This window comes from Pyxicephalus adspersus, chromosome 8 (genome assembly GCF_032062135.1).
Source record: "Pyxicephalus adspersus chromosome 8, UCB_Pads_2.0, whole genome shotgun sequence".
Taxonomy (NCBI): Eukaryota; Metazoa; Chordata; class Amphibia; order Anura; family Pyxicephalidae; genus Pyxicephalus; species Pyxicephalus adspersus.
This window is the reverse complement of record NC_092865.1, coordinates 30925942-30940547: the sequence shown is the minus strand read 5'-3', so window position 1 is coordinate 30940547 and position 14606 is coordinate 30925942. Positions and strand designations below refer to the sequence as shown.

The following is a 14606-nucleotide window of genomic DNA, read 5'->3' as shown; positions in this document are numbered from 1 at the left end:
TTGTACTTCTGTACCCTTCCAGCCCATATTTCATGGCCAGAGTTACACAGTGATGTATACGCTCTAGGATGGCCTGGTTGATTTTTGCAAGGGGCTAATGAATATCCCCCATGCTCATCCTATAGGAAACATGTATTTTGTTTTAATATAATTTCCATTTTGTAACAATGTTGCACCTATCAAATCATGCCACACTTCTGGTTCTTTGCACACACACCAAGGTTGGTACTGGGGCAACAAATTAACCTAATTGCATGTTTTTGGGAAGTAGAAGGTAAACAGATTGCCTGGAGGAAACGCACGCAAATATGGGGAGAACATGCAAATTCTTTGCAGGTATTGTCCTAGTCAGGATTCAAACCTATGACCCACTGCTGCAAAGGCAAGGGTGCTACTCATTCAGCCAGCAAGCAACATTTTACTGGATATAATAGATTTCAGCTGGTCATTTCTAAAGCTACGTACACACGTCCAATGGTTCTCACCCGATAATCGTCTCAGGGCTGATAACGGGCGAGATCGTCCAAACGACCGTCCTGGCGGATCTACGGATGATGGATGACTAACGATCCTAATGCAGGGGGGGGGGGGAGCGCGCAGCTGGGTGCCGCTCCGTCGTTCTCACCCTCCCCTCTCCATAGATCAGAATGGTGCTGTATGTACAGCACTCGTTCATACATCGTGCAGTTCTAGTCGTTGGAAAGGATCGTGAAAGATCATTGCCAACGACTAATATTGCACCTGTGTATACGCTTTAGGAATCTGTTTATAAAGCAATGAATCTAACATTCACTAAATCCTTAGGTCCATGTGCTTCAATGACAGTAACAGATTCCTCACCACAAAATGTTTCAGTGAATGTGAGATTCACCTCTTTATAAAGACACCCCTAAGTGTTTTTGTTAAGATACATGTTAGAGTGAAATATAGTCAAATGCTTTAAGTCCAAGTAAACTAGGCCTTTTGTTTTATACATGGATTCTACATGTAGTTTTGGAGAGCAAGGTAAACAAGTTTCCCTTTGGAACAGACATGATATTCCACGGTTAAATGTTTAAAAAGGTAAAAAAGAAAAAAATTAAACCTGTTCATCACATTGTGACACCCAGATCCACTTTGTTCACATTTTAGGCCTGTTCAGCTTAGAAAACAGCTGCAGGTGCCTGCTAATTATAACACCATTTTCCCAAACAACAACTGGCTTATTGAATTTGCTGCATTTGGTATGCATCCTCCAATAATAGCAAACTACTTTCATTACACATTTAGCAGACTTTCCTGCATTCAAGCTACTCAATTGATACATTATTTACAAGTTAGGGGATATTAAAAACAGATTCTTAATTTACTAATGATTAAGCAGACCCCAGGCTTTATTTTCAATTTGTGCTTTTATTGAAAGCGGAACTTAGAACAAGGTGATAAAAATGTCATATATTCCATGGGCCGCCTGTTCCAGATGAGGATTTTACATGGTCATTACTTTCTATTTCAAAGTCGAACCTGTTGAAAAACTGGAGGGCAATGAAAAGGCAGCTACAGAATGGAGAGAGGAACAATTAATGTTGTGGGCTTAATTGAAATTAACTCAGAACCATGCTGAGAAGTAGTACTGGGCGTGAATTTACATTTTACAGTACAGGCTATTTCCAGCCACAGTTCACGGCAGGTACACACAGACATCAGGAGAAACGTACAAGTTGTTAAAAATATCTGAGCGGCTTAGGTAAGTCAAAACATTTTATCTTTTTACATTTATACAAATACATTCTACATCTCAAAAAAAAAAAAAAAAAAAAAAGTACCTGTGGGGAAACATCCAACAAAAAGGTAGATATTCCCAATGAACAGATGGCAAATAGGGTTGCTTTAAATATAACATTAAAGATTTAGCTGGGTGGTGACTTTTATTAAGACTTCAGTGCATATAAAACTCATTAAATAAAAGTGCCATTGTTTGATTTCTCTCAGTTTGCCACCTTTTGAACTAATGAACATTTTATGTAGGCAGCATTTGAACTAATAAGACAACTTGTCTCTATTGCTTTGTGTCAACAGTGGTATTCAAATGCAAGCAACTATTTAAGACTTATTCATGCAATACATGTATTCAAGTTATGCTTCTGATTAGGTCAGGTAGCAAGCTTTTCTGTAAAAGGCTGAGAACAACATTATAATGTAATATAGCACTTTTAGTGGCTCCGTGTACTAGAAAAAAAATAAATTGTAAAGGTTCCCACAGACATTAGATCAATGCCTAACACTAGAGTGTATGCAACAGAACACTAACAATCAGGGAACAAGTGTCTTTGTTGAAACTTTTCATTTCATACTAAATTGCCTCGTATATTAGGCTAAATGTACCCAGATGGATGAATTATTTTACCATCACTCTCATATAGTGATTAATTTCTCCCAGAAAAGTTCAGTTTACGAATATTGGTGTCATTGGGTTTTTCCATTGACATCCAATGTTAGTTTGATTATAAAATGTTTTTGTTTAATCTCACAAAGTGTTATACCTGCTTCAGATGGTGGCTTTATCTGCTTTACTCAATAGACTAGTACTGAAACATTGTAATTGCTCATCTAGAGCCATATCTGCTTCAGATGTTGCCTTTCTCTTCTTTGCTCAATAGACATTCAATGAAACTAGTCTTGTTTTTGTCCATTTTATTTGTCAAAAGAGTTCTAGTTCTGTTCAGGCAGTCTTTTGACCCAAGTAACACGGGTCACCTACCTAAATATACAGACTAACATTCATTTATTTTAATTCTGAACTATAGCTTTGTCATAGACCTAACCAACCCTCCACCCAGCCTGCTGATTAGTAAAATGGTTGTCAAAATCTAGAGTGTCTAGGAGTATATATTGACTGGGGCTCCAAGAAAAGATAATGTGCAGGCAAAATGAGCTATGGCTCCTTTATACTGTATAGAGGCTCCAGCTTGTAAAGAAAGCTTAGCATCACTGTCTGCAACATTTATTAAAAACAGGACTGACCATTAGATTGTAGTATATGTATAATAGTATACATATCTATATAATATATAAGTGTTTTTATTCAAGACCTTTTTCTATAATGACATCACCATAGCAAAATGACTTCCCACTGAAGATAATCTTTCAAGTGATCCTTCAAATTTCCAGAAGAAAGAACTATTTCCACCTATACCCATTCAAAGCCATAAGGATTCCACTGTTCCACAAGAAGGGAATTTTGTACTTCACTACTTACATTGTGGATAATTGCTATACTTTTTAACAGATAATCTCTGCACCATGGTAGTTGGAATATGCTTGGTAAGGCAAAGAATGTATGTCCAGAAATGATTTGTTGTACGAAATAGGTGAAATAGGTCATGGGTAATACCCATCAGTTTCCATTTTTGTCCCATTGAAAATTGATTCTTTGTGTTACATAAAAACAGCAGTGAGGGAAAATCTCTACCAAGTGAGAGGAATCTCCCCTGAGTTTTTACTAGATATGGAATGGTGGAGTTCTAGACTTCAAACTCAACGTAAATAGCTGGTCAGATTAGAGGAATGTCAAGTTGGCAACCAATGCATGGGGGTCATACAAAAATCCCTCCTCATCAGAGGGAAATTCAGACAGCGCTAATTCCACAATCGAGTTCTTTATAAAGCTCACTCAAGTTATCTGGCTGCTTTTTTCACAACAGGGGTCCCCACTATAAATCCCTTCAAATTGAAGAAAAAAATCTGTAAATCGACCATAATCACAGGGCTGACCATTGTAATTATTATGTACATACTGTTGTGTTCACAACCATTAAACTTTGGGTGTACCATCACTTTTCATTCCAGACTGGTCACAGGACAAAAATAGGATAACAGCAATACATTGACAGGGGCTCTAAGTAATACCCAGTGTCTCTTAATATTTGAGCTGGTTCTTAATTTTTAAGATACATTTTAAGATCCCACTTGGAATCATTGTCTTTCCAGGGAAAAAATATATCCAAACGTAATCCATAACCAGGCAGCAAGGAGAATGTGGGCGAGTAGGAGCATAATTATCCAGGAAATGCTCAACCAACAGTATGCAGTGTAGGAGGTGGTGGTGGTAAGCTCTAATGCAGACGGGTAGTTTGCATATAACAATAGTGTGATACACAAATGTCCAAAGTTTGGGAAACATTGATGTGTTCAATCAACTACAAGTGCAGCTTGTGTTAAAATGCTAATTGATAACTAATGACATTATAAAAACATTGGCTACAGTGACTGAGAACCTAATCATTCTACTATGGTGCTGTATGGTGAACCATCTGCCTTTAACACAGAGCTAAATTCATTTCCAAATGTGACAAATGTTTTCCTTGTAATGTTCGATTAGTTAAAAGGCGTGCGGGAATAGAAAGGATTTGCCTCAACAAACCTATTAAAATATATAAAAGAATGAAAGTCAAATTTTAGAACTTACAGAGCAAACCTAAGCAGAAGTACCTAGAAGCAGAGCAAATTAATATTGAAAGTATTGAGGTATCATTTGTTTACCAAAGCCAATGATTTGTATGTCAGCAAGGTTTAAACAAAGAGAGCTTTATATAACAATGGTAATTTGCTCAACCGCATGCTAAACAAAGCATCATACCAATTAGATGAAACTTCCTCTTTCTGGACATGTTCCATAAATAGAAATCCTAAAGCTCTGTGATGGATAACAAAGTTGTGAGACTACACATTTGGTTAAAGGTTAATTCCTTCAGGGTACTTGAACTGTGGTGTGCTTGTCAATACATTATTTCCCAGAATCCCTGGCTGCAGTATGACAGCAGTGTACGATGTCAGGGTTACAAAACAAAACTTATTTCCCATCCAACTTTACATGTAAAATCTACCCATAAACATCATTGTTGATGTGTCAAATCTTGAGACAGTTTGAAGGCCTTCATGCAGTTACAGTTATGTGTAACCTTCATGTTGGTTCAATAAAGCCAGCAACACAGAACACAATAAAACAAATTCATGGTGTTGAGTGCTTGACACAATAACAGGCTTTCATTAAATGGATCCATCAGGAAGTTTCAGACTAATTAATTTTGTGTTTATTCAGCTTTGGAAACCTTCCTCGTACGGTTTCATTTACCACGGAGCTGCTTTGCACAAGTGAATTACTTGTATGGTGACTCAAAGGCATTTAACAATGTCTTTGATATTTTAAGTACTAACTTAAAGGGATGTTTAATTTCTTCCTCATAATGAAAGAAACAGAAAAAAAGTGCTGAAACATTTGCCTTTTTCCCTCCATGAAATCAATGAACAACGAGGAGAAAAAATACAGTACATTTACTCTGCTTAATGGCACAAACATGCTTAACGTGCAAAGACATGTACAGTCTGATGCCATGCAGTCACAATACAGCAATACAGTGTCATTCTAAATTTTTACTCCCAAGAGAGAGAAAAAACAAAAACCCCAAACAGTTGACCACCATTGACCTGGATAACAGATGCTAGACATCATGTGTTAACTCTGTGGGTTCCTGGTGTAAAAAGGGACCAAACCTAATAGGATGTTAAAATGCAAGCTCCAGGGTTCTTACCCTTGTAGCTACAACTTGACAAGTCAGTAAACTGGAAAAAGCATATGCTTATCTAGCAGCAGGACATCAAAAATGGACATGCTTTTCTGAGTCATTAAAGTAAACCTAAAGGTAATAATAGTAATAAAATCAAAAGTGAAGAATGCAATTTTATAGGGGACATAGACAAATATTAATTGATCCTTAGCAGCACCATTTATAATTATATATTTGTTTGGTTGTCATAAATGACATCTTAAAAACAACAGTTCTAGTCCTGTGCCTACAGGTTTATATGAAATGTGAATTTAAGACTCTGCATCAATCACGGCCACTCTCACAAAATTTGGTGCAAGATTTAGTTATGTCTGCTGCTCATAGCTCTCTTGAGGGCCCTACTGGTAAGAAAGCTGTACCCAAGGACCAACAATTCCCCCTTCTGCTTCATTCATTATCTCTATATTTTTGCTTCTTTCACCCCCAAAAATACAAACCTCTCCTACATCAGCAGTGGCCCGTTTTTATTATGCCAAAATCATACCAATAACAGAAAAAAATTACATCTGTTGAAAAAAGCAAAACAAACCAGTGCTGATCAAGAACAATGCTCAGATCAAAAAGTTAAAGTTACTTTTAAAGTTGTTCATGCAGATACTAAATTGGTCACAGACTTTTAAAAAGTCTGGTGTAAAAAATTTTTATCAATTGGTTTTCATATCAGTTTGAGGGTTTATTCAGCAAAGAGAACTCCCCATTATGTCGATACCATGAGAACAAAAAATGGCTAGTTCATAATTTTAATTCTCGTGAATTAGGATACTTACTTGGCTAGTAGTGTTTCAGCAATAATACCGGAACAGACTGCCACGATTTTAAACAGCTGATCAGGCGGTGGATCAGTCAGTGTGTTCAAGTAGTGTATTAATAAAGGAATAGCGATGATTGATGCCAATGTAACAATTAAGGTGAACAAACTTCTCCACTGACACAGCAAAACTTTCCATACTGTTCCCTCTTGCAAATGGTACTATAAAAAACAGTTAGAGAAAAAACAATTAGTTCTAATATTTCCACAGTCAGGCTTAGCCCACCACAATAATGCATTTACATATTCTGAGCAAGCAGTAAAAGTATTTTAAAACATGTTCTCATTTATCCCTGTATCTGTGGGGAAGGAAAACATTTTCAACTTTTCAAGTTCAAAAAGAATATGTTTTTCTATAAGAACAAACTCTGTGTAGGCATTTTTAGAATGTTAGAAATCAACATGTTTAGCATGTTAGAAATCAACACAGGGGCCATCTCTAGTGTGCTAGTTGTGATCTATAGAAACTTTAAAAATGAACTGCAACCTTAAGCCCTTTCCTTTTATTAGTGTCATGTCCTGTAATGCAACCTGGTATCCTTTTTTGATAAATGCAGTTCCACCTGCATGACTGTGCACTAGAAACTCCAGTCACTCTAATGAATCTGCCTGGTTTTGGGGTTGATGGACTACGAGCATCATCATGTCTTCCCACCCCTTACTGTTCATGGCTTGGCCCTTCCACAGAAAATGTTATTCAATTACTTTCAGCATCATATGTGGGCATCTAATGCAATCTGTCTTTGAATACTCACTCCTACTTATTGTAGCCTGTATAGAGACACAGATGGAAAAGTATTTCTGGTTAAACTCACAGGATGTGAAATGTACCCACAGGTGCCAGGGTCATTAGTAATTATTACAGGTACAGCAGTGATATCACTGATAATACAGAATTTCTTCAAAAGTAAAATAAAAAAAGGTATGTTTTTTTAAATGGCGGGAGTTATAAAAGGATTGAAAAAGGACACATATGTTTAGCTTTAAAAAGAAAAAACTTTACATTCAAAGCAGCTAGGAAAGTCATGTATCATATAAAGTATGTTTTAAACTATGCAATTAGTTAGAAGTGCACCTGTTCCCAAACTATAGACATGGAGCTGTGGGGAGAATGAAACTATAGATTTTACTTCCATCAGAAGCTCCATTGATGGGATTTACACTCACTTCCTGTCCATCTAAAACTGTTTAAATCTGAGACCAGCTGAAATAAACTAATAAGGTTTTTCTTTTAGTGAAAACAAAATCAATCTTTGTTGCTGTTGGAGTGTTCCAATCTTTTGGCTCGGTAAAACGTCATCAGTAGGATAGGAGATCAGGGTACATTCCTCTAAAGGAACCGTGGATAACCGTAAAACTCTGACAGGCTTCTAACCCTTTCCTGCATACTTTTGTCTAGATATAAGAATGGTTAAACAAACAAATGATGAAAAAACACACCTTTCCTTGAATCCTTCTAAGGCACAACTTTCCATGCTAAGAAAAATCAGAGTAGATTTTTCCATACATTTATTATGACCACCAAGCCAACTTTTTGCATTTTGTGTGGAACAAAAGACGACATAAGAATGTTTGGTTCTGTGGATTCAGTTTGTAAATATCAGTAAAGCAGAATGCCTTCTTTGCTTGTCCTATCCATTATAAGAAGACGTCAGATAATAGGTTGTGTATGGGTGGATATTGCAATGTCTCTTACAAGCCTATTATTCTGCCTAGACAAAGGTTAGTCATTAGTGTACTTAAATGCTTGGCAAATCAGATATATGAAAAGCTGGCTTGAAAACTATCCCCACCTTTCATTTACCAAGTGTACTAGGCCAATGGACAAATTTATTTTATGCTTTATTTGAAAAACGGTCTAAAAATAGAGGCAGTGTGTTTGGATGACATGACATTTTTCTTGAAATGCTAGTATTTGTTGTAAGTTAAAGAACTTTTTTTATCAGAAAAATGGAGGAAAAGAAAGAGAAAGTTGGAGGAAAAGAAAGAGAAAGTTGGAGGAAAGCGGCAGTACAGCACTCCTTCAGCTGCCAGTATGTAGGACAGGGTCAGTATTCATAGGTACATATTTCTTATATTCAATATATAGCCTTTTCAATGTAGAAAAGCTTGCCCTAAAGCAGAATAATTTAAAAAATTGCTATCAGGCAGCTACATTATTTCAGAAGAGACAGACAAAACCTGTCAAACAAAAAAAGCAAACTCCTACTTTTTCCATTTGGTAAACATTTTCATATTCCGCCATAGTTTGACAGTATTGCCCAGATTGTAGGAACAACAGGAGCTAGGCACATAGGCCTGGTTCATAGTGTGGTCAGTCTAAGTTTTGGTAAAGTCATTGTGAACGTGGCATCCTAATATTTTAAGTTGTATGCAGTGTGAAAACACCAATCTCTTTTTATTGCCATACATGAAAGGACATGGTTTCACACAATAACTACAAAATATAATCAACGAGACAAACTGGTCTTTTAAAAGAAACTAAATGTATGCTGGGGAGATATGACCTTGAGAGGTTTTATAACTACCAGTCAGCTATCTGGTGGTGGGCCAGACTAAGCTAGGAACATCTGCTGCGCTAACTTAGCTACTTCTTTAACAGATGAATGCACTGCAGCATGAAATAACTCAGTTATGTTTTTTTCCAGCTGTGTTGCCAATATTTGGATGGAACATCCATAGTTCTGATTTCACCAAGTAAGCCTAGGTATCTAAATATGTCATTTGTAGATCATTCTAGATATATTGGGCTGAAAAGTAGAAAGTATGGGTTGCCACTAGTAACATTTGCAGTAGCCAAAATGAGAAAATCTGGATTATGGTTGCTATTCACGTTTTCTTTAACAATTATTAAGCCTCACTGGCTGTAAAATTTCAAAATGACATGTTATTGAGCAAAATTATTATGCCGCAGATAACACTGAAACTTTGTAAACTCAACTAATATTACAAGGAGCCAAGGAGGCATTTTAGTATATGGTTTGTACTTAATAGAGCCCTTTTCCTTTTTATTCTTGGGTACATCTGGCATAAAGGCAAGTTGGACGTTAACAATATGGCAGGCAACCCGCAATAGCGCCATTTAGCTTTTGGATAAGTTACCCATGCATATGGGCACAGCTAGTTTGGCACTGATACAAAGCTGAGAAATTACCCTCAGTTCCAGCTATGGCAATTAGGGAAAGGGCATATGAAAGGGCTCCCTGGCAAATCATTGCCAATTTGGTCTAGTACTCACAAGCAGTCATTGGCAATCTGGCTCAAATGACCAACCGTATTTTGATCAGTAATCAAAGCCAGAAGCTCTCTCACGCCCCACAGTAACGCTGAAGTTAAATCTTTTTATTTATGTTAGCTTTGGTGGTTTTTCTTTTCTCTCCTTATCAACATGCTAATAAAAGTTTGAATATAACTGGTTTTTATTTCATACCTTAATATAGAAACTGATGCCATCACTAGGTATCTCTGCTTCACTATTATAGCTGGTAGATTATTGCTGAGGGGCTGGCAGGGTGCAGTTTTACTGTACACTTTAAGGTCCATTCAGTGTGCAGTGATATCCGAGTAAATAATTTCAGTTCGGGAGTTGATACAACTGTGCTAGAATGGAGGCAATGCTGGAATTCAGATTTAATGAAAGATCCTGGCCTACTCAACGCAGCCATATGAGACCCAATGTCAGTTTACATTTAAAACAGTGTATCACATTTAAAACCTTAAGAAAAAGAAACACAAAAGTTTTTTTTTCCCACATGGATGGAGAGGCAACAATTGACGCACATGAAACACAATAAACCTATATGCGCAACAATACTGCCAACTTTGAAAGTAAAACTTTGATGGTAGCACCCCTTTAATTAAACTAATGAGATATAATTTATGATTAGCTGCTACAGGCTACTGCACACAATTGTGCTGTAAAATGTTCCTAACATACTATTCTGCTACTTTTAACCCATTTTTTTTTCTTTTACAAGCTAAATATATGATTGCCGTTTTGATTATAGTGGTTAAACACCAGCGAATAAAATAGTTATACTACACAAAAACAAAGGAAGAAATCTTTTCAGATATATTGATATAGTTTTATTATTAAGCTTGAAAGAGGAAAACTCCCATTTTTACAACTCTTAAGCAGAGATGCGTATTTCCATGCAATTCTATTGTTCTATGCAAGCATATAATTAAAATGGGTTTGAAACATATGGAGGGCTGAAAAGTGGGATGTACAAATAGCACAGTAGTGAAGTCTATGTAATTAATGTGTTTTGTGTTTGAAAATAAATATTTATTAATACAAACCAGTAAGATTTAAATAAGCCACTTACTAAATCTGATATTTATATAGTTTGTGGCTCATAAGGCTCTGGTGTGCTAGAACCCATCAACAATACAAAGACCAACTTAGCTAGACAATACCTTAACGATTCCTTCAACAAGTACCAATTCTTAATATATATACACACACACACATATATATATATATATACATACATACACACATATATATTTATATATCTTGTCTATCTCATAAATGCAAGTGTATGTTAAGATATATATCTTTCTCTATTTTTTTCATGTTTGAGTTTTTGATTGTCATTTTAGTGTAAAAAATGGTGAGGCTATGAAAGCACTGATCACCACCATTCTAAATCTAATCCTCCTTTTAAATATCTGGTTGCCACTTTATAACTCCAATAAAAGTAACAAAAGCTATGATCTGTTATCAGGTCACCACAACTATAAAGATTTCCTTTAGGGCGATGCAAAACCAACCGGACACGCATAGCAGATAGATCGATGGCTTTCCTTCGAAAAGTTAGATTTTTTATTTTTTTTATGGTAGTTCTGCTTTGCGTACTACTAGTGACTATTTTATCTAAAATATTTTAACAACAAAGTAGCCACTCTTCAGTGTAGACCTGAAAAAGTGTATTGTTCCTATTACCAAAATCCTCACAGTAAAAAAAGTCCTAAACAGTTCCAATCACTCCTATAAAATTTTCACCTTTTAGAAACTCAGAGCTGTCCTGAAAATGTGCAAAACATTTAAACCTCAAATCAGATTCTTAAATTATTGTTATTGACCAATTGTGGTTTATGAACAGAATCTTTTAATTTAAGCCTCAGTTGTGACATTGCTTAATTTCCATCAATAATGCACACAAATAGAATGAATGACTAGCCATTCCTAAGCACTGGCTTCATAATATGGCTCATTTACTCATTTTATTGCCAGCTCGGTGCAGCCTTGTCTTGATTGAACGCTCTTCAGCATCCGAAGAACATGCTAGCCTTTTGTTTTGATGCATGACACAAAAATGAATGTCTCTCTCACATGAATTCAATTAGACAGGAAAGCTACATTTTCGCTACCAGTTACAATTAAGTGAAATGTAGACTTCCTCAGGGACCCGATGACTGGGGATTTAGTCTAGTTGGAGAACAGGCTCACACAACTATAGCACGAAATACAATGGGGAATCAGCAATTTTCTAAGCAACAACAAAAAGAATGCAACTACTTGTTTTTCATTTCTTACTGAATGAGAGCCAGGTGCTTTTTAATCTTTCTTAAACCCTCCCTGTTCTTTTATTACTACCTACATGGTCAGTTATTCCAGGTTGATCCTCATGACCCTATTGGACGTACATCTTACTACATCTGGCAAAAATGTTCTTGTTTTCAATGTGGCATGACCAAAACATTGCAATTAGTATTTAATGGCAGGTTACCCACAAAGCAGTGTACTATGTTTTGATGACATCTAAAAAATGTATTGATGGGCAGTGTTTCAAAAGGTTTACAGATGGTGCCAGTATCTCTATTTATTTGATAAAGCTATAAGCAGAGAAAGAGACAGAATGAGGGAGTCATAAGGGCAGCCATGGCAAAAAAAAAAAAAAAAAACTGAAAGGGTTAATTCATATACAGTTCCCCCAATGTATTTTGAGCAACATTATAACATTACCACTATCATCCAAAATCATATTAACACCCGGTCAAAATAGCCAGAGCAGCCCATCTGTTCCGCAATAATACTAAATTCTCTTTAAGCTCCTATATTGGAAAAATGTTTAATGGTATGATTTCTTCATTATGCCGTTGCTCTTCTATGGCCTTGTAACCTCCTAGGTCATTATTTTTAAATGCCAGTAATAGCTATCTTTAATGACATATGAGGAGTATGAATATTCTGCCAGTAGCCAAAACCTATAATAACTTATGCTGGAAATGAAATTGTGATTTCAGTTTGGGTAAAGTAGAACACTAGCTTTTCTTTTTGTTTTGGAAAGTGTGGGAAAATGTTAGAACAGCCAACAGGTTTTTATTGCGCTCACTTCACATTTCCAATTCTGATCACAGCTGTTAAGAGATGATAAGGAAGGCTGTTTCTCTTTGTCCCAACAGGAAGCAGTAAACTTAGGTGGTGATTGGGGTGGGATCTCTAAAAGGGAGAACCTCCCCAACAGGGACACAGATGGCAATACAAACCTGACAGACCAAAACCATTTACAAGCCAAAATTATTAAAGTAAGTTTTTAAAAAGATTAGTAAACAAAGCCACATGGTCACTGGGGGAGAAAATAGTTACAACTGTCAAAACATTAAAAAGACCCAAGTAGTACATCTTCAGAGAAGGCTAGTTTTTGGCTCTCCTTTAATCAGCTTGTGCATCGATTTTCCTGACTTTACCAGTTAATAGTTATACAGAATATGGTTTGGCCCTTGCAAGAAATAGGTGGTATAGTAACAACTATGAATTATGGGAGTTGTTCAGTGATGTTCAAGATTAATAAAACCAAAGAAAAAAAAAAATCCAATTTTACCCATGCATTGATAATTCTACTGTTTTTTTATTCCTTATACATTTGAACAGTCACATGGGTTGAAAAAAAAGCCTATTGGTTCAGTCCCTGATTACACTAACCAAAAAGAACATTGTCTGCAGTATACCTTACGAAAATTGGTGAAACACCTGAAATTCCAATTCATTTTTAAAGTCTAAATCTATTGTTGGCTTGTCCTTTCTACACAGAAGGTAGTCACTGTAAATATTGTTAAAGCTTGATTCTCAATGTTAACATTGCTATGTATTTTAACAATGGGGTCATGGCCCACACAGCTGCTGACATCAAGCTATCCAAGTTAGGATGAGCAATCGGGTTATGCCAAATCTGACCACCACTACTAGTCACATTGACACCTAAATGCTTTTTTGTGAATTGGTTCCCACAACTGAGCTACATATTTAATATCACAACACTGTATTTCAGATGAGGGTCCTACCAATTTTTATGTCTCTCTCTCTCAATATTTTGCTTACTTTAGAAACTGCAGCAACATTTGCGATCAAAGCATTAGTTTGGGAATATTTAAAAAAAATTGTGAAAGCCAGTTCTCCTGCACCGCCAGCACTGCAGTCATCAATGCTGGATCCTAAACGGACTTGGCCACTGAACAGGCAATATAGAGTGTCTAAATCATGCCATAAGTGACAGTGATACCCAAACAAGAATCACACTCACTGTAAACAAGGAATAGATCAAGAACATTTACCGTTACCACAGACCTTGTGTTTTTGTGTGGCTGACAGTTTGAAACCTGAATGAGCTTTAGGACCAGTTGCATGGGCAAATGCTTCTTTTGTTCTTGTATAGACAGCAGTAAGATTTTAATTTACCTCTAATGATAAAAAGGGCTTTGTGGATTACAGGCCTTTGATGGCAGGAATTATTAAACTGGCAGTAAATGGTTATGGATTTTTACTGGTCAGATTGCTGAAATGTCAATAACTCTTAATAGTTTTTTTTTTTATTTGTGTATCACTGAAAGTGGCCTTTTTTATTCAATCACTATAAGCCCTCTTTCAATAAACAAAGGGCCGATTAGAGTATATTTACCTAAATAGGTCTTTCATACTGTGCAGTGTTCTTACCCACTCATGAGGATTAATTTGCAGAATTTCCAATCCGTTCAGTTGATGTAGTAGGTAGATGTAACATGCCTGGATTACTTACTAGAAATAGTTTTCTATACTCCACACTTTTTGCATGGGTAAATCTTAAATGATTTGGGCCATTTAACTTCAGTAGCTGTGTGAAACTTTCCAGTCTCATAAACCAGATCACAAGGCCAGTAAAAGCAAACAGCTACAACGTGATGTGGAAACATCATTTAATGAGTGGCCA

The 14606-nt window shown here is 36.3% G+C and overlaps 1 protein-coding gene across 3 annotated transcripts in view; it reads right to left on the bottom strand.

Annotated features, from left to right (window-relative positions):
* Nucleotides 1-14606, bottom strand: part of LOC140336657 (uncharacterized) — a 161782-nt gene that overhangs the window by 20926 nt on the left and 126250 nt on the right. For all 3 annotated transcript variants that reach the window (XM_072419917.1, XM_072419919.1, XM_072419918.1), the window contains one exon: nt 6374-6576. In XM_072419917.1, coding sequence (XP_072276018.1) covers nt 6374-6576 — 203 coding nt within the window. The remainder of the gene's footprint in view (nt 1-6373; nt 6577-14606) is intronic.